The 21,897-nt window shown below is 35.2% G+C and overlaps 1 protein-coding gene across 8 annotated transcripts in view; it reads left to right on the top strand.

Moving 5' to 3' along the window:
* Nucleotides 1–21,897, top strand: part of WDPCP (WD repeat containing planar cell polarity effector) — a 323,269-nt gene that overhangs the window by 283,629 nt on the left and 17,743 nt on the right. For 6 of the 8 annotated variants that reach the window (XM_015587591.2, XM_015587590.2, XM_015587594.2 and 3 more), the window contains one exon: nucleotides 7,226–7,305. The exons of 1 other annotated variant lie outside the window; for it this stretch is intronic. In XM_015587591.2, the coding sequence (XP_015443077.1) occupies nucleotides 7,226–7,305 (80 nt within the window). The remainder of the gene's footprint in view (nucleotides 1–7,225; nucleotides 7,306–21,897) is intronic. One more of the 8 variants, XM_015587592.2, reaches the window with a different exon arrangement.

The following is a 21,897-nucleotide window of genomic DNA, read 5'->3' on the forward strand; positions in this document are numbered from 1 at the left end:
AAAGGTCCCTCTTTAGCCTGCTGCGAAGAAGGCGCTTTTCTTTTGGTTTCCAGTAGGTGGCATCTGAGCCTCTTGAATCCCTGGTTTATATAAAGCCTTAATAATGCCTTTATAAAATGCCTTTATTTTCTTGTAGATATTTATTCATGCTCGCTACCCTCAGTTTCAGTCACTGTCAGTGTTAGCGACAGTTTCAGTAGCATTTGCTCAGATTTCCATGAAGCTCCGCAGTGATAGTTCTTGGAGGGTATCGGGAGGAGGGGCCCTGTGGGTTGGGGGTTAGGGGCTGCGGCTCGGCCTAGGTTTTGCATCTGCAGCTGCTAAAAATCTACTGTTGTTTCTCTGCCATCTCTTTCTCTGCTTTCTGCCCTGATGACAGGGCCCTACCATTGGTTGTGTGGAACTCACAAACTCTCCCAAGCAGGGATGTTCAGGGAACTCGCCACACAAACTTGCCATACCTTCTCTTCTCCCCTTTCCCTTCCTCCTACAGGTGCTCTGGCAGTTGCGAGAGGCAGCATTTTTATTTCTTCCAGTCCACCACCCCACACCTGGGCTGGGGTTCTGACCTGTGGTAGCTCTTATGAGCAGATCCTACGCTCAGACATGGAGGTGTGCAGTTTGGGTGTTTTTTTGTTGCGTTTTAGATGTTCAGCTTATTGTTGTTTCAAGGGGAGAGATCTGGGGGCATCTCTCACTCTGAAACGTTTCCTGGGTCCTCACCCATTAAGTTTTAGTTCATCAGTGCTTTCACTGATTGTCAGCTATGTAAATACCGAACACAGCAATATGAACACATTTCAAAACAACTGAAAATCTTGCACAAACGACTATTTCATGAAGACAGTGAAAGAGATATTGGAAAAATGTTCAGATCTCATGCAAAAAAACATATATGAGGCTATGGCACTTAACTAGTTAACTGAAAAAGAGAAATTCCACAAGGATAATGAAATTAAAAGTACTGCAAAAGAACATATGATTCAGCAATCCCTCTACTGGGTATTTACTCCAAAGACTTGAAAACATTTATCCGAAAAAATATATATACTCCGATATACATAGCTGCATCATTCACAGTAGCCAGGATATGGAGGCAACCTAAATGTCCTACAACAGATGACTAGATAAAGAAGAGATGGTACATATATACAGTGAATATTACTCGGCTATAAGAGATGAAATACTGCCATTTCTGACAACATGGACGGATCCTGAGATAATCATGCTAAGCAAAATAAGCGAAACAGAAAAATTTGAAAACCATATATCACTTATATGTGGGATATAAATATAAAAGCAACAAACAAACATGACAAACAAACAGATTCATGGATATGGACAGTAGACTACTGGTTTCCAGAGGTAGACGGGGTAAAAAGAGTCAAGTATGTGGTGAAAGAAAGAAATTTAACTATGGTTGGTGAACACACAATGTAATACATATATATGACCTACTGTTGAATTGTATACTTGATACTTATTGGATTTTGTTAATCACTGTCACCATAAAAAATAATTGCCAAAGAAAATGAGTTTATTATTAACGTATTAATAAAAGTCTCAGAAAAATTAAGTCCTTGAATATTTATTGGAAATAATGGCCCTTTTCATGATCATGTATGTTGTCAAAGTCAAATGTGAAGTTAAAGATGCAATATCATGCTCTTACACAATATAGTCAGGAAAACTAGGACCACTCCCCATTCACGAAATCAAATCGAGTTACTATTTATTCCTTCTAAGAATTTATGCAGAGTTGAAATTATAACCTATATGTTTACATAAGATTAAATAAGCTTATCTATATGTTTTTAAATTTTATTTTTTAGCCAAATTATATTGTCACTATTTACTATGATTTTCAATCCTATTTTAAAGGGATTTACTTTAAAGAGCTTCTCCCCCCGCCCCGAAAGCAGTTATCCTCAGATATGGGTCTCCTGCAGTTTTTTTTTAAACTAGGTTCACATACCTTTCTGGGTCAAGAAAGAGAAATGAAAAAAGTTTAAAAATGAAAACTTTCAGGGACACAATTTTGGAAAGCAGAAAATAAACTAAAAATGGTATCATTTGTATATACACACAAAAAATTATAACTAAATAATAGATGCTATTTCATATACAACTGAAAACAAAGCCGTACAGGAAGTCTGAATTGCATTCTGCAGATATAACAGATCTCCAGGAAAATCCTCTATGCAGGGCCTGAAACACCCTGACACTGCCAAGTAATACTTTTTCCTTACAGATCAACCTATTAACCTATTACCTATGGTTCAATGTACATCAAGCTTTGCACGTCCCATCCCAGAGATACTGCATATCTAGAATAAAGAAGAACAATTATCTATAAATTCCCTATATTTAAAAATTGATTATTTTGTTTTGCTTATATATTTTCCTATAAACAAATTTGGGGAAATTGTTGCTTTGTCTCCCAAATAAAACAACAGATGGTGTTGTGTGCTTCGTATTACATCATACTGAGGTATATAATGTCTTTTAGTGATGCTAAGCTTAATCAATGGAATTCACCATCAACCTTTTACCTTATGTTTTGGAATTCACTGATGAAAGCTGCCTAGATTTTATTAAATTAGGATTTGTGAGATGGTGATTTTTTAAAATCTGCCATTCTTTCTGCATTTATAAACTGGAATTCTTATATTCAGAAAAACAGTTTCCTCACCACCTACTCGATTATTCTGAAAGGCAGAATAAATACTTACTTCACCAGAGTTATCACTTTTCAAAGTCATAAATTAAGCAATCGACCTGCAATGGTTACTATTTTGGGGGGGGTGGAGGGGTGAGGAAGAAGTAGTAGAGGATCATATGAATTATCAAATGATGTTTAATGTGTTTCAATACATTGTGGTCAATATTCTTTCTGATGACCAGATTTTGTAAATCAGAATAAATTCTTCAGAAAGTAATTTTGGCAGTATGTCTCAAAGGCTTTAAATGTCATGACTTTCAATTTCATTTTTGTAAAATATACATAGAAATGTCTATCACATTGTTATCATAAAAGTGACTAACCTAATTCAAAAAACTCTGAAAAAGACATCTGCAGGTCCAGATAGTTTCACTAGCGAACTCTACCAAACATTTAGAGAAAAATAACATCAATTGTGCTCAACCTCTATTAGAAAATAAAGATTAAAACACGTATTCTTTTTGACTCTAAAATAAATATATGTATATTTACTATACACACACACACACACACACACACACACACACACACACACACAAACCAAATTCAACAATACATTAAAAATATCATATACCATGATCAAGTTGGATTTATTCTTGGAGTGCAAGTTTAGTTCACTATCTGCAAATCAATTACTGTGATACACCACATTCACAAATTGAAAGATAAAAACCATATGATCATATCAATAGATTCAGAAAAATCATTCAACAAAATCCAGCATCCATCTATAAGGAAAACTATCAGCAAAGTAGGAACAGAGGAACCATGCCTGAACATAATAAAGGCCATGTATGACAAACCTCCAGCTAACATCATACTCAATGGAGAACAGCTAAAAGCATTTTCCTTAAGATCAGGAACAATACAAGGATGTTCACTTTCAACACTTTTATTCAGCATAATATTAGAAGCCCTAGCTATAGCAATCAGAAAAGAAAAAGAAATAAAAGGCATCCAAATTAGAAAGGAGGAAGTAAAACTGTCATTATTTGCCAAAGACATGATACTATATATGAAGAACCCTAAAGATTCCATCAAAAGAACTGTTATAACTGAGAAATGAATTCAGTAAAGTAGCAGGCTACAAAATTAATATTCAGAAATCAGTTGCATTTTTATACACCAATGATGAACTATCAGAAAAAGAAATTAAGAAAACAATCCTATTTACAGTTGCATCAAAAACAATATAATACTTAGGAATCAAATTAACCAAGGAAGTAAAAGACCTGTTCTTGTAAAATTATAAGTCACTGAAAAAAGAAACTGAAGACACAAATAAATGGAAACATATACCATGCTCATGAGTAGGAATAATCAACATCATTAAAATGGCCATACCCAAAGCAATCTATAGATTCAATGCAATCTCCATCAAAATACCAATGCATTTTTCAGAGAGCTAGAACAAATAATCTAAAAATTTATATGGAACCATAAAAGATTGCAAATAGCCACAGCAATCTGAGAAAGAACAATGTTGGAGGTATCATATAACCTGATATCAACTATACTACAAGGCTACAGTAACCAAAACAGCATAGTACTGGCATAAAAAGACACATAGATCAATGGAACAGAGAGCCTACAAATAAATCCACACCTATATGGTCATTTAATCTATGGCAGAGGAGGCAAGAATATACAATAGGGTAAAGACAATCTACTCAGTAAATGGTGTTGGGAAAACTGAACAGATACATGCAAAAAAAATGAAACTGTACCACCTGCTTCACCACACACACAAGAATAAACTTAAAACGGATCAAAGACTTAAACATAAGACCTGAAACCATAAAACTTCTAGAAGAAAACACAGGCAATAAACTCTCTGATATTGCTATTGGTAATTTTTTCTGAAATCTCTTCTCGGACAAGGGAAACAAAAAAATAAACAAATGGGACTACAGCAAACTAAAAATCTTTTGCACAGCAAAGAAAACCATTAACAAAATGAAAAAAACCTACTGAATGGGAGAAGATATTTGCCTATGATATATCTGACATGGGGTTAATGTCCAAAAATCTATAAAGAACGCTTACAACAACAACAAAAAACAAACAATCCAATTAAAAGATGGGCAGAGGACCTAAATAGACATTTCTCCAAAGAAGTCATACAGATGGCTAATAGACATATGAAAAGACGCTCAAGGTAATGAATCATCAGAGAAATGTAAATTAAAACCACAGTGTGTTTTCGCCTCACACCTGAAAGCTGGCTATCATCAATTAATCAAAAAACATTAAGTGTTGGCAAGGATGTGGAGAAAAAGGAACCCAAGTACACTGTTGGTGGGATTGCAAATTAGTACAGTCACTATGGAAAATAGTTTGGAAATTCTTCAAAAAATTAAAAATAGAATTATCTTTTGACCCAGAAATTGCACTTCTGGGTATTTATCCAAAGAAAACCAAAACACCAGTTTGTAAAGATCTATGCACCCTTATGTTCACAGCAGCACTATTTACAATAGCCAAGATATGGAAGCAACCTAAGTGTCCATCAATAAATGACTAGATAAAGAAGTTATGGTACATATATACAATGGAATATTACTCAGCCATTAAAAAATGAAATCTTATCATTTGCAATGATATGGATGGACCTAGAGGGTATTGTGCTGAGTGAAATAAGTCAGACAGAGAAAGATAAATGCTATATGATTTCTCTTATATGCAGTATCTAAGGAACAAAAGAAATGAACAAACTAAATGAAAACAGACTCACAGATACAGAGAAAAAACTGGTGATTGCCAGAGGGTTCGAGAGTTTGGAGAGGAATAAGTGCAAAAGGTGAAGGGATGAAGAAGTACAAATTAGTATATACAGAACAGCCATAAGGAGGTAGAGTACAGGATAGGGAATATAGTCAGTATTTTTGTAATAGTTGTGTGTACTGCCAGATGTGTGCTAGAATAATTGGAGGAATTGCTTTATAAATTATATAAATGTCTAACCATTGTACTGTACACCTAAAACTAATATAAATAAAATTAAATTTTAAAAAGTTAGTATGTAGACCAAAGTTTCTTAGGAAAAATAAAAGACACTGTTGAAGACATGTACATTTGTTAAAATTATAGCTGCTCTTTTCTTAGACATGTTTTATGCTTCTGTTTAAATTTTTGAATTTTTTTACTTGGTTAGTCATTGGTTTGCATAGAAGCATTTAGAGTTGTAGATTGATGCAGTAATAAAACTGTTCAATTTCCAGCTTGCTGTCAAAAAAAAAAAACCCATAATGAGAAACCCCTGCACACCTATTATAAGGTCTATGATAAAAAGTTACTGACAACAGCAAGCACTTGTCAGAAGGCAGAGCAACTGGAACTCTCATACATTGCTGAGAATTGATGGTAGAACCATCCCAGGAAACAATTTAGAAGTTTCCTATAACGTCAGACATATATTTTTCATATAAGCCAGAAATGCTATTCTTGAAGTTTTACCCTAGAGAAATGAAAACTTATGTCACACAAAAACTTGCACATGAATTTTTATAGCCATTTTACTCATAATTGCCCAAAGCTGAGAAAACAAATATCCTTCAGCAGGTGAATAAACAAACTGGTACATCTATAGGATGAAATACTCTTCAGCAATTTAGAAAAACAAACTATTAATACATGTAACATCTTGGATGAATATCAGGGGCATTATAATGAGTGACAGAAGCCAGTCACAAAACTTTATACTATATGATTCAAATTATGTAACATTCTTGAAGTCGAAACTATAGTTATAGAGAAGCAATCGGTGGTTACCAGGGGTCTTGGTAGGGAAGGTGTGATTATAAAGTATGAGAGAGGTTTTTTTTTTGGCATGATGAAACTAGTTTCTATTCTGATTGTGGTGGTAATGAGTCTATACTGCTTTTAAAATTCATAGAATCTACACCTTTAAAAGTCCATTTTAATGTGTAATGATTTAAATAAAATTTATAAAACCAAAAAGTATGAGTTACATAAAATTTTATAATATGATATTATCTCAGGTTTACTTGGTTAAAAAGATGCATAATAACAAGTATAGGAGCTAACTATCCAGATGAGAACTCTCAATATCTAGATTATGTTGATGCTCTTTTTCTGTTTGAATTTTTCTGCACTAATAGATCATACTTAAACTTAGGAAAGTAAAATTTATTTTAATTAAAAACTTTTACCATTCACTCTCAGGACTTCAAAGCATCGCATTTGTTTCCATGATACTCCTTTTGAAGCTGTGTATGTGAAATATTTTATTTGTATATTAAAGTTAAATTTATTGCTCTTCAAAATGTAAAATATTTAATGGTAGGAAAATTAAAAGCAGTTTTCAGTGTTTTTAACATTATGATATTTAAATGATATTGTTGAAAGGTTCCAAAGTAAATTTTAAGCTACATTTTTAAATGCAGTTCAGAAGTTTGGAAAGATTCAATAATCTATAACATATTTAACCACATAATTTTTTTGTCCTTTTTTCTGATTTAAAAAAAAATCTTTATACAACAGACAAGTATTTGACAGAAGAAATGAACTTGAAAAAGACATCTGTGCTGAATCTTTGATGGGTAAGACCTTTAATAAAAAAGGTAATGGTATCCAAGGTACCCAAAGTACTTAAAGTATAACAGAAAACAATGTTATAGCTGGCAACAGCTTTCAGTAAATGATTAAAAATAAGAAAGCTCTGGGCATTTCTAGTTAGTGTGTTACAAAACTGCCCTTGGTTGGTATAGTATAAAATACCAAGTCACTTGACTGTAATAAAGGCTTAATTTTAATGAGCATACAAATAAATGTGAGGATCTTGTTAAAATGTTGATACTCATTCAGTACATCTGGCTGAAGCCCATGATCCTGAATTTCTAATAAGCTCTAAAGTGATATGTATGCTACTAGCCTAGAGATTAGTTTGAGAAACCAGGCTCTGAAGGTCAGTGAGAAAAATGGCATGGTTATTATCCAATTCTGTAAGAAAAAAATGTACATAATAAGTTCTATAAGGCAGCCATGTAATATTCTTCCTAAAAATGGTACCAAAAGAAGCCTGACAAACTAACAGAGCAGTCACTTCCAGCCAAGATGTTCAGCTGAGTTAGTGGCCTTCAAAGTACAATTTTAATATGCATAAGAAATTATGGAAGTAGGAAGCATAAATAACACACTGATGACTGACTGTGAAGGAACAAAAGTAATTAATAGTTTAAAGTTCTCACTATGTTCCCTTTTCACTGTATCCTAAAGATGACTCTAGGCTTGGCCTACTCATTTTCTTACCTTTCCCTGACAGTGGGCTAATTCTGCTGAACTAAGTCTTAGAGACCTTGAAATGCAAAATTTGAAAGAAAGGATGATACAGAGAAGGACAAGAGAAGCATGTGGCATTAAAAGGTTTTATATGAAGTTTTCCTTCTAGACAGCCTATAGAAGAAAATGTGCAAGAGCAACTTCACATCTGAGGGAAGTGGATAGGAGAGAAAAAGAATTTTTAAAGAAGTATTGCATAGTGCCAAGCATACGGCAGTTACAAACATTTTTCCTAACAAACTGAGGTCTACCAACTGTATGTCAGAAAGCCTATATACAGTCCCACCTCTGACTCAAAATACTGTCACTTTAACTCTTCAGTTATTCTTTCCTGTGAAATCACAATTTCAATGGCATGATTCTCATAAAGCATGGGCACTTGAATAAACAATTTAAAGTGATATTTCTGGCATTAACCGTTTGAAGATACATGATTCTCAGTAGGAAAAAAAATTGTATTTTCCCTCTGTGTTTGTCTTCCCTTAAATTTGAAGTATAGAGTTAATAATATCGAACAAGGTGCTGCACTAAGTTTAAATTAAAAGCTGGTGGTTACTAGTAAGATGACAGTGTAGGAGACCCCCCAGCCCTCAATTCTCCATAGAAATACTCATTTGGCAACCATCTGTGAAGAAAAGTTCCACTATGGGAACATCAAAACCCAAGTAGAAAGTTGCAACACCCCAATGGAGCCCAAGGCCAAGGAAAAACCCTTTGAGAAGGCATGCTCATGCCTTGGTAGCAGGCCTGCTGAATACAGACCTGGCTACAAACCCAGGAACAGCTCCATCACCCTATGGACATGGCTCCAGCCCCACTCATTCATGGTCATACTACTAGTACTGCGGATTTGGCAGGAACCACACCATCTATGACCCCAATAACAGCCCCATTGACTGCAGACCCAACTCTGGCCCTAGAAGCAACCCCATGACCAGCTCCAAATACTCAACCATGATCCTAGAGGCAGTCTCATACACCCAGAGAACTAGGAGGAGACACACTGATCTGCAACCCAAGTAATAAGCTAGCCAACTGGGGACCCAACAGTAGCCTCATCCACCTGAGGACTTGGCACAAGCTACAGTTATGGATGCCCCCAGTAACAGGCCAGCCAACCATGGATACACTGTGAAGCTGGAAGCAGCCCCATGACCCTGCTCAACTGCAGTCCTGGAGGCAAGCCCACCCATCTGGGTACCCCACAGGAATAGGTCTTTACCTGCTAAAAACAATCTGTAAAAAATGGAAGCAGTTCCTATTCCTTCAAATACACAGACACCAATTCTAGGTTACGAAGATCACAAAGAATAAGGTAAACATACCACCAAAGGAAACTAATAAGGTTCCAGTAACCAACCCTTTACCTGGAAAAATTGTCCTTCAAGAATGAAAGAGATAAAGATCTTCCTAAACAAAAGCTGACAGAGTTTATCATACTCAATCCAAGTTGAAATGAAAAAAATGATAGATAACATGAAAAATAACTCTCACTGCTAAAGAAAATATAAAGACATGTAAGTCACTTTTAACACTAGTGATATAGGCAAAATTAGTAAGAATAACTATAACCACTGAAATTTTTTAATGGAAACACAAAATAGAAAAAAGTAAAATCTGGCATCAATTCATAAAGTATGTGAGGGAAGAAGTAGAGTGTGCACTTTATGAGTGCAGTTGAAGTTGTATTAGCTTTAAACAAACTTATAACCATAAAATATTTGATGCTGCACTCCAAGTGGTAACTAGGAAAAAAAGTATATCAAACAATAAAGGCAAGCAAAAAAGAGAAACAAGAGAACTACAAAACAGAAAATAAGAAAATGTCAACAGTCCTTTTCTGTCAATAATTACTTTAAATGTAAGTGGACTAAACTCCTCAACCAAAAGACATACAGTTACTGAATGGATTAAAAATAAGACTCAACTTATACACTGTCTACAAGAGACTCACTTTAGATTTAAGGACACACATAGGCTAAAATTGAAAGGGGTGGAGTAAGATATTCCATGCAAATGGTAATCAAAAGAGAACAAGAGTCACTATATCAGACAAAATAATCTTTAAGTCAAAAACTGTCACAAGGCAGACATCATTATATAATGATAAAAATCAATTCACCAGGAAGGTATAACAATTATAAATAAATATGCATGCAACATCAAATATAAACCTAGAAATACATAAACATTTATTAATATAAAAAGCAAACATCAATGGGCAGAAGACCTGAACAGATACTTCTCCAAAGAGGAAATACAAATGGCTAACAGACATATGAAAAGATGCTCAAGGTCGCTAATCATCAGAGAAATACAAATTAAAACCACAATGAGATATCACCTCACACCTATCAGAATAGCTATCATCAATAAATCAAAAACAGCAAGTGCTGGCAAGGATACGGAGAAAAGGGAACCCTTATACACTGTTGGTGGGATTGCAAATTGGTGCAGCCACTATGGAAAACAGTATGGAGGTTTCTCAAAAAATTAAAAATGGATATTCCTTTTGACCCAGCAATTGTACTTCTGGGTATTTATCCAAAGAAAACCAAAACAATAATTAGTAAAGATCTATGCATCCCAATATTCATGGCAGCACAATTTACAAAAGCCAAGATATGGAAGCAACCTAAATGCCCATCAACAGCAATTGGATAAAGAAATTATGGTTCGTATATACAATGGAATATTACTCAGAGATTAAAAAAATAGGAAATCCTACCATTTGCAATGACATGGATGGACCTAGAGGTTATTATGCTGAATGAAATAAGTCAGACAAAGATAAATACCATATGATTTCACGTATATGTGGAATCTAAGGAACAAAAAGAACAAACTAATCAAAAACAGACTCACAAATATAGTGGACAATTTGGTGACAGACAGAGGGGAGGGGGGTTGGGGGGCTGGAGAATGGGGTGAAGGGTTGAAGAAGTACAAATTAGTAGTTGATAGTTGGTCACGGGGAAGGGGAGCACGGCACAGGGAATACAGTTAGCAATAATATGATGGCTAAGTGGAGGGCCAGGGGAGGGAGGGAGCAATTGGGGGAATCGTTTTATGAACTATATAGATGTCTAATCAATGTACTGTATACTTGAAACTAATTTAAGTAAATTTTTTTAAAAAAAGCAAACACTGACAGATCTGAAAAGAGAAATAGACAGCAATACAATGATAGTAAGATAATTCAATACTCAAATCTCTATAATGGACAGATTATCTAGACAAAAATATCAATAAGGAAACAGAACTGAACAACACTGTAAATCAAATGGAAACTTAAGACATACACAGAACATTCCAACTAACAGCAACAGAACATTCATTCTTCTCAAGTGCACATGGAACATTCTCTAAAATAAATTACATGCCACGTTACACAATAAGTCTTAACAAATTAAAGATTAGAGTCATTCCAAGTATCTTTTCTGTTTACAATGGACTGAAACTAGAAATGAATAATAAGAGAAAATGGGAAAATTCACAAATACATGGGAATTTAAAGAAACAAACAACTATTGGGTCAATGAAGAAATCAAAAAGGAAATTAAAAAATATCTCAAAACAAATGAAAATGAAAACATACTGAAACTATGGGAGGCGGCAAAAACAGTACTAAGAGGAAAGTTTGTAGCAATACATTTTTTATTTTGAAAAATCTCAAATAAACATAACTTTACACCACAAAGAATTAGGAAAGAAAAAGCTAGTCCCAGTTGGCAGAAAGAAAGAAATAATAAGGATCAGTGTAGAAACAGAGAATAGGAAAACGATTTTTAAAAATCAATGAAAGAATTGGTTTTTAGAAAAGATAAACCAATGCATGTAGGACCAACTGATCTGCAATAAGGGTGCCAAGGACATACAATGGAGAAAAGATAGTATCTTCCATAAATGCTGGTGTGAAAATTGGTTATCCACAAACAAATGAAATTGGACCCTTATCTCACTTCATATAAAAAAAAAAGTCTCGAAATGGAGGGTTCCAGACAAGATGGTGGAGTATATAAACACTGTGCTTGCCTCCTTTCAAGACCACATTAAAATTACAACTATAGCTATATTCACAATAGTCAAGATATGGAAGCAATCTAAATGCCCATCCAAAGACACCTGGGATAAAGAAATTATGGTTCAGATATACAATGGAATATTACTCAGCCATTAAAATAATGAACTCCCACAGTTTACAATGACATGGATGGACCTAGAGGTTTTTCTGTTGAGTGAAGTCAGAGGAAGATAAATATCATATGATTTCAATTATATGCAAAATCTAAGGAACAAAAAGAAAAAAACTAATCAAAAACAGACTCACAAATATAGAGTACAATCTGGTGATAGCCAGAGGGGAGGAACTTGAGGGGCTGGGAGAATGGGGTGAGGGGTTAAAGTAGTTCAAATTAGTAGTTGATAGATGGTCATAGGGATGGGGAGCATGGCATAGGGAATGCAGTTAGCATTCATGTAACGGCTGTGCGGAGAGCCAGAAGAGAGAAAGAGCAATTAGGGGGGTTGTTTTATAAACTATATAAATGTCTAACCAATGTACTGTATACTTGAAACTAATAATAAAATAAATAAATAAAAATAAATTATAACTAAATTATAAAACAACCTGGAAAACCATCGAAAGACTAACTGAACAAAAGACCTATAACTAAAGATATAAAGAAGAAGCCATATCAAGACTGTAGATGAAATAGAAGGGGATAGTATGGAAAATGAAAATGGGAAGAGGAGAGAGGAGAGAAAAGAGGAGACAAATATCAGAGGGTATCACAGAAAAAGGCAATGCAGGTGGTGATGTTCATGGACTGATTTGATTTCTTCAGGGACCCTGAAAAATGACTTGAGATTGGTCTACAGGACAGCTGTGTTCCAGCAGCATAACGACAAAGAACGAGAGGGCTACAAACCAATTACCAGCAAGACAAATTTGAAGTATTTTGATCAATGTATTGACTCTCACAACTGACCAGACAATTATGAGTGCAGATTTGTCAGGACTGAAATGCCTATCAGTAATGCAGGAGTTTGTCCTCTAATTAATTAAAGAAACCCAGTCCCTCACCAGGCACCAAAATTACTTTCTTTACCCTTAAATACATTTAGTTTTGAGGCTCAATAAATAAAACGATAATCCTCAAACACATCAAATTTTAAAACAAAGCCATAAAAACTGCACACTTCATTTGATTTAGAGAAAACTGTATCTGTATGTTTATCTTTCATCATGAAATATATACAAGAATTCTTTTTAAATCTCAGAATGGATTATAGATATAAACTTAAAACCTGACACAATAAACTTTTAGAAGAAAACATAGGCAAAAAGCTACTAGACATTAGACTAGGCAATGATTTCTTGGATATAACACCAAAAGCACAGGCAAAAAGCAAAAAACAGACAGGTGGGATTGAGATCAAACCAAAAAGCTTCTACACAGCAAAAGAAACCATCAACGAAATGAAAAGGCAAACTACAGAATGGGAAAATATTTGCCAACCAATCCACCAGATAAGAAGTTAATATTCAAAATATATAAAGAACTCATACAAATCAACAGGAAAAAAATAGCCCAATTAAAAATGGGCAAAAACCTTAATAGACATTTTTCCAAAGAATATATCCAAATGACCAACATATATATGAAAAAGTGCTCAAAATCACTAATCATCAGGGAAATTACAAGTCAAATGAGATATCATCTTACATCTATGAGAATGGCTGTTATCAGAGTGTTGGGCAAGGATGTGAACAAAAGGAAATCCTTATACACTGTTGATAAGAATGTAAATAGGTGCAGCCACTATGAAAAATATGGAGGTTCCTCAAAAAAATTAAAAATAAAAAAATCATTCGACCCAGCAATTCCACTTCTAGTTATATGTATCTAAAAGAACTGAAATTTGGTTCTTAAAGTGATATCTACAATCCTATGTTCTTCACAGCATTATTCACAACAGCCAGGAAGTAGAAAAAACCCATATGTCTATCAGTGAACAAATGGATAAGGAAAATGTGGTATATACATACAACTGAATATTATTCAGCCTTAACAAAAGGAAATCCTGGCATTTGCCACAACATAGATGGACCTGAAGGATATTATGCTAAGTAAAATAAGCCAGACACAGAAAAAGAAATATTGTATTATCTCACTCATATGCGGAATCTAAAATAATCAAACTCATAGGAGCAGAGAGTAGAACAGTGGTTGCCAAGAGGTGAGGAGAGGGGGAAATGCGAAAGTGTTGGTCAAACAGTATAAAACTTTACAAATGCAAAATAAATTCTGGAGATCCACTGTACAACACAGGATCTATGATTAATAATACTGTATTATATACTTAAAAATTTGCTAGGAGGGTACATCTTATGTTAAGTATTCTTACTACAAAAAAAAAAGAAAAACCAACAAAGAGGGCAGTGGTAGGAAATTTGGGAAGTGATGGATAAGTTTATGGCAATGATAGCGATGATGGTTTCACAGATGCATTACTTACCTCCAAACACATCAAGCTATATACATCTACAGCTTTTTTTTTTTTATCACTGTAGTTAATAGTTTCCTTCATGATGTTTAAGAAACATAAATGAAGAACTTGAATTATTTAAAACAACCAACATTTGGCTGCTGGATTTTGTCATTTTTTGGCAGTGACAGTCATTTTACTGGGCTAGTAGATCATTGTTTTATATGCTTTGTAAACCCAATGATACTACAGTGTAAAGGACTAGTGGAAGATAAGGATTGAAAGGTAGGTTATAGGCCAGATTGTGGAAAGGCTTTGATGTAAGACTAAAGAGTTTACACTTATTTCAATAGTTATATGGCTTATAACATTGTCAAGCAGGAGAGTGATAAAATCAAAAGCATGGTAAAAGAATATTAATCTGATGGCCTCATCCCAAATTGATGAAAAATGAGAAATGACCGAAAGAAAAACTAGACAGCAAGCTCATTATAATAATTTGGGAGTAAAGTACCCTGAATGAAAATATTGACAGTAGAAACAGAAAAGCATAATTTCATTAAAGATTATGATAAAATATTTAATATAACCTGTTATATCATATTCAACAAATATTTATCTAACATTCAACAAATATTTATTGAGTGCCTACTAGGTATCAGAAGCTATGTTATGCAGTAATATCCCTGCGTATAATGTGTTCATGGTTAAGAACTATGGTAGAATGCTTTGATGCATTCTCCAAAACGACATTAAAGTGACATTAAATTGTACAGACCTTTTATAACCTGTCTACACCATATCTACCAAAATTATTCTCTACTACTACACATTTTTAAACTATTTCTACTTCCTCATCACCCAAAATATATTAATACATATATGATTCGTTCTACCGAATGCTTCTAAAAATATTCACTTTGAAAATGATTAATCATTTCCTATTGTCAAATTCTAACGATCTTTTCCCAAATCTCTTCCACATTATCGCTGATAACATTCTATAATTATTGGCTACCACCTTCTTTGTACTCTAGGCTACTGAATCTTCTTTTACCCTACATAAATTTCAGTAAGCTCTACTTACTGTAAAAGTAGTATTCAGGTAAGTTAAAAAAAAAATTTTGCAACAACAAAATCTAAGTGGCTATATATAACATATCAGGTCCTCCCCTGTGTCTTATTATATGCGAAATGCCACACAGAGGTACTTTCAAAGGATGATGGCAGTAAGAACAAATAATGAATACAGGTTGTACTAGTTAGAGTTCAGAGAAACAGAAGCAATTGTGTGTGTGTGTGTGTGTGTGTGTGTGTGTGTGTGTGTGTGAGAGAGAGAGAGAGAGAGAGAGAGAGAGAGAGAGAGAGAGAGGGGAAAGGAGGGAGGGAGGGAGGGAGGGAGAGACTGACTCTGACTTAGTGGCTCACATCATTATGAAACTGACAAATCCCAAGATCTATAATCAGCAAGCTGGAATCCCAGGAGAGTTGATGGTCTAGTTCCAATCTGAAGGCCAACTGGCTCAAAACCAAGGATAAACTGATGTTTCTGTTTAACTCCAAAGGCAGCAGAAAATCAGTGTCCCAGCTCAAAGACACACAGGTGGGAGTTCCCTCCTATTCAGGGGAGGTTCAGCCTTTTGTTCTATCAGGCCTTCAATTAGTTGGATGAATCCTACCTACATTAGAAAAGACAATGTGCTTTACTCAGTTTATCAATTTAAATATCAAACTCACTCAAAAACACCTTTAGAGAAACACTCAGAATAATGTTGACCAAATATCTGGGTACCCTGTGGCTCAGTCAAATTGACACATAAACTTAACTATTACACAAGTCTCTTTAGCCAAGTTTATTTCCACAGTACAAAACCATTATAAGGTGAGATTTCTAACACAAAACAAGAACAGGCAGGAATTGTATAGATATGAGTATTTTGAGGAAGCTATGCAAACTAAATTAATACAGAGAAAATCTAATACAAATAAAAACCTAACAAATGACCATGTTGGCTAAGTTGAGAACTTTACTAAAATTTGAGAGATTAAAGAAGATGGATAGCCTGGAAAAGCAGGGCAGGGGGAAAGTACAGTAAAAGAAAAAGAAAAACTTTTGAAGACAGAAAGTTCTTTCCTTCTCTCTTTATGGAAATCATACATGAATCAAACAATCTATGGAGAAGGGCCAGTTTTGTTTTGCTTCGTTTTTTAAAAATTTCCAATTCAGCATGGATCAATACCTTTATAACATAAACTTACAACAAAAATTAACGCAAAGTTTAAAAATTAATGTCCAAAAAGGTTCTGGTTCGAGATGACATAGGAATATCTTGAACTCACCTTATCCCACAGACATTCTGAATCTACAGCTACGTATGAAACAACTTCCTCTGAAAGAAACCCAAAAACAAGCTGAGCTACTCCTACACATAGGAATGAGTAGAAAAGGCTGGGACACAATCTTGCCACAAACTTCCTGCCATGGCAACTAACAGTCAGGAGGGAACTCTGAACTCTGATCGTCTCTCTGAGGAATGAAGGGTTTGAACCCCACATCTGGTACCCCAACTTTTAAGTCCTACACCTGAGACACAAGCCCCAAACATCTAACTTTGAAAGCCGATGGGGCTTAACATCCATGAAGCCCACAAGGCTGTTGAAAACTAAGAAATAGTTCTTAAATGGCTTGCATAGACTCAGCTAGGTATGTCCCAGGGCCCCGCACAGAAGTACTGAATGAAAATCTCCCAATCTTTCTTTGAAAGAGGCCTATCTGCTTATGTTAAAGCTCTGGCATGAGAGGCAGGCATCTAATTTAACACACATCTAGTGGCCAAGTGGAACACTCTCCAAAGACCAAGGTTAGTGGGTACCATCTTTGCATTCTCCCTCTGCCTTACTCCAGGTTGCTGGTATATCCTAAAAAGGAACTGTGTGCTCATCTGGCACACCAGTCTTTGTGGCTGCCACCCAGGGAATACTACTTTGCCTGGCTCTGATGGACAGTGGGGCTTACATTCACAGGTCCCAAAGGACTATAACAAATGGAGAAAGAGTTCTTAACTGCTACCCCCAGGGCACAATGGAGAGGCAGCACACTGAACTGCCCAGTCTTTCTGTGAAACAGGCCTATTAGCTTATCTTTATACCTGTGGCCTGAGGGATAGGCTTCTAATTAAACATACATCTAATGGCCAATTATAATCCTCTCCAGAGACCTTGGAAGGCAGGCACTATAACACTCTCCCTCTGCCTAGCTCCAAGTTGCTGGTGTCTCCAGGAAAGAAGTTTGTATGCATGTCTGGTGCTCTGGCTTTTATGTCTGCCTCCTAGAGGACATATCCCTAGATAAGGCTGGCAGGATTTATGTTCAGAGGTTCAATGGGACAAACGAAGTAGCAAATGAAGAAACAGTTCTTCACTGGCTATCACTCCAGGGCTCACTGCAGAGGAAGCACACTTAAACACCTGTCTCCCAGTCCTCCCCTGAAAGAAGTATGTTTGTATACTTTAAGAGCTGCTACCCGAGGGTCTGGCTTCCAATCAACCTGAATCTGGGTGCTGAGTAATATCCACCCCTTTGGGACACTGACAGGTCTTGGGATACCCTCAACTACTGGGAGCCACTGAGAAGAAAGTAGGCTGCTTAGATAATGACAAAGGTTTGAGAGACAACCAAGAGTTATGGCAGGGTTGAACAATAAGGATAATTCCTTCACACGGCCACTCCTTCAAGACTGGGATGGCTACTTGTTTTATTTAATGCAAAGAAACCAACATAGAGAGTTGAGGAAAATGAAAAAAACAGACAAATATGTCCCAAATGAAAGAGCTAGATAAAATCCTCAGAAAAGACCTTAATCAAATGGAAATAAGTGACTGACCTGATAAAGAGTTCAAAAAGACAGTCATAAATATGTTCACTGATCTTGGGAGAAAAATGCATGAACAAAGTGAGAATTTCAAAAAAGAGAAGGAAATATGAGAAAGTGCCAAGCAGAAGTTACAGAGCTGACAAATACAAAAACAGAATAGAGGGGTTAGACAGCAGACTAAATGAAGAAGGGTCAGTGAGCTCAAAGACAGGTCAGTGGAACTCATCCAAATGAAAAAAGATAGAAGAGTAAAGACAGCTTAAAGGAATTACAGGACAACACCAAGTGGACCATCATTCACATTTTAGGGGTCCCAGAGTAAGAAGAGAAAGAGAAAGGGGTAAAACACTTATATGAAGAAATAATGATTGAAAACTTCCCTAACCTAGAAAGGAAAACAGATACCTAGATCCAGGAAACCTAGAAAATTAAAAAAAGGATAAATCCAAAGAGACCCAGGCCAAGACTCGTTATGATTAAATTGTGAAAAATTAAATACAAGGAGGTACAGTTACTATGGAAAAGTCTAGAGGTTCATCAAAAAATTAAAAATGGATATATCTTTTGATCCAGCAATTTCACTTATGGGAATTTATCTAAAGAAAACCAAAACAATAATTCATAAAGTTCTGTGCATCCCTATGCTCATAGCAGCACCATTTACAATAGCCAAGATATGGAAGCAACCTAAATTGCCCATCAACAGACAATTGGATAAAGAAGTTATGGTTTATATATACAATGGAATACTACTCAGCCATAAAAAAATTAAATCTTACCATTCACAATGACATGGATGGACCTAGAGGTTATTATGCTGAGTGAAATAAGTCAGAGAAAGATAAATACTATATGATTTCACTTATATACGGAATATAAGGAACAAAAAAAAATTAATTGAAAACTGACTCACAAATATCAAGGACAATCTGGTGATGGCCAGAGGAAGAGAGGGTTGGGGTCTGGGATAAACAAGTGAAGGGTTAAAGAAATACAGATTAGTAGTAGATAAAGGGTCACAGGGATGGAGAGCACTGCATAGGGAATACAATCGGCAGTGATGTAATGGCTAGGTGCAGAGCCAGAGGAGAGAAAGAGGAATCAGGGGGATGATTTCATAAATTATATAAATGCCTAACCAATGTACTGTATACTTGAAACTAATAATAGAATAAAAAAATTTTTAAATTTAAAGACAAGGAAAGAATCTTAAAAGCAGCAAGAGAAAAACAACTTGTTAATAACTACAAGGAAATCCCCATAAAACTGTCAACAGATTTTTCAGTAGAAACTTTGCAGACCAGAGAAAGTGGCATGACATATTCAAAGTATTGTTAGAAAAATCTGCAAACCAAGAATATTCTAACTGGCAAAACTGTCCTTCAGATTTGAAGGAGGTATAAAGAGTATTCCGGACAATTGAAAGTTTAAAAAGTTCATAACTTCTAGACCAGCTTTACAAGAAATGTTAAAGGGACTTCTTTAAGCTGAAACAAAAAAGGTGCAAATTAGTAACAGAAAAAATGAAGGTATAAATCTCAGTGCTAAAGTAAATATATATTAAAATTCAAAATAATCTAATGCTATAAAGGTGGTAATTTAAGCACTTATAAAGCTACTGTGAAGGTTAAAAAACCAAAGTAGTAAAAATAACTATAACTACCACAATTTGTTAATGAATACACAAGACAAAATTATATAAATTGTGACATCAAAAACATAAAACATGGGAGAGGACAGAAAAAATGTCAGGTTTAGAATGCATTCAAACTTGTTATCAATCTAAAATAGAGTGTTATAAATATAAGTTGTTTTATGTAAGCCTCATGTTAACCACGAAGCAAAAACCCATAGTGGATACACAAAGAATAAAGGAATCTAAGCATGCCACTACAGAAAATCATCAAATCATAAAGGAAGGGAAAGTAAGGTAAGGAAAAAAAATTACAAAATAGCCAGAAAATAATTAATGAAATGGCATAAGTATATACCTATCAATAATTACTTTAAATGTAAACACACTAAATTCTCCAATCAAATGATATAAAATGGCTGGATGGATAATAAAGTAAATACGTGCTGCCTACAAGAGTCTCACTCAGATGTAATGACATACAGAGACTGAAAGTAAAGGGGTTGGAAAAATATATTCCATGAACATGAAAACCAAGAGAAAGCTAGGGTAACTATACTTATGTCAGACAAAACAGATTTTTAAGATAAAGACTGTAGTAAGACACAAACAAGGTCATTATATAATCAAACAAGATATAACATTTGTATAATATATCCTATATATTATTATTATATGTTATATAGCAAATTTTATATTATATTAGTATTTACCCAAACACAGAGCACCTAAATATATAGAGCAAATATTAACAGACCTAAAGGGAGAATAGCAATACAAAAATAGTAGGGGACTTTAATACCCGACTTCTATCAATGAATAAATCATCCAGACAGAAAATCAATATGGAAACATTGGACTTAAATGACATGTTAGGCTAGATGCACTTAACAGACACATACAGAATACTCCATTCAAAAACAGCAGAATACAAATTCTTCTCAAGCACACATGGACCATTCTCCAGGATAGATCATGTTAGGCCATGAAACAGTCAATAAATTTAAGAAGACTGAATCATATCTAGCATCTCAAAAAGAAATACCTCCCAAAAAAGAAAAAGTCCAGGAATGGTAGGCTTCACTGATGAATTGTCCCAAGCATTTAAAAAAGAATTAATACCAATCTTTCTCAAACTATTCCAAAAAATAGACAGCAGAGACACTTCTAAACTCATTATATGTGGCCAGAAGTACCCTGATACCAAAACTAGATAAAGATGCCTAATAAAAAAGAAAATTACAAGGTAATATCCCTGATAAACACAGATACAAAATTCCTCAACAAAATATTAGCGAACCTGAGGGACATCAGAAACATGGCAGAGTGAGAGACGTCCCCAGATCTCTCTCCTTGAAACAACAATATGCTGGACATCTAAAACGCAACAAAAAAACACCCAAACTGCACACCAGCACGTCTGAATGTCGGATCTGCACATAAGAGATCCGAACGACGGGTGTTCGGTGGTACACTGGGGAGAAAAAAGAAGCTGCCTCTCACAGCCAGAGCTCCCTATAGAAAGAGGAGGGAAAGGAGAAGGTGCGGCGAGTTCCCTGAACAGCTGTGCCTGGGAGAGCTGTGAGCTCCCTGCGACGGGCAGCAGTGACCACTCATCAGGCAGAAGACAGAGAAATGGGAATAGCATAAAAACAACAGTAGATTTTTAGCAGCTGCAGATGCAAAACCTAGGCCGAGCCGCAGCCCCTAACCCCCAACCCACAGGGCCCCTCCTCCCGATACCCTCCAAGAACTAACACTGCGGAGCTTCACGGAAATCTGAGCAAATGCTACTGAAACTGTCACTAACACTGAAAGGAACTGAGACTGAGAGTCATGAGCACAACTAAATATAGATAATGGGAAAAAAAGTC

Source organism: Pteropus alecto, unplaced genomic scaffold (assembly GCF_000325575.1).
Source record: "Pteropus alecto unplaced genomic scaffold, ASM32557v1 scaffold131, whole genome shotgun sequence".
NCBI lineage: Eukaryota > Metazoa > Chordata > Mammalia > Chiroptera > Pteropodidae > Pteropus > Pteropus alecto.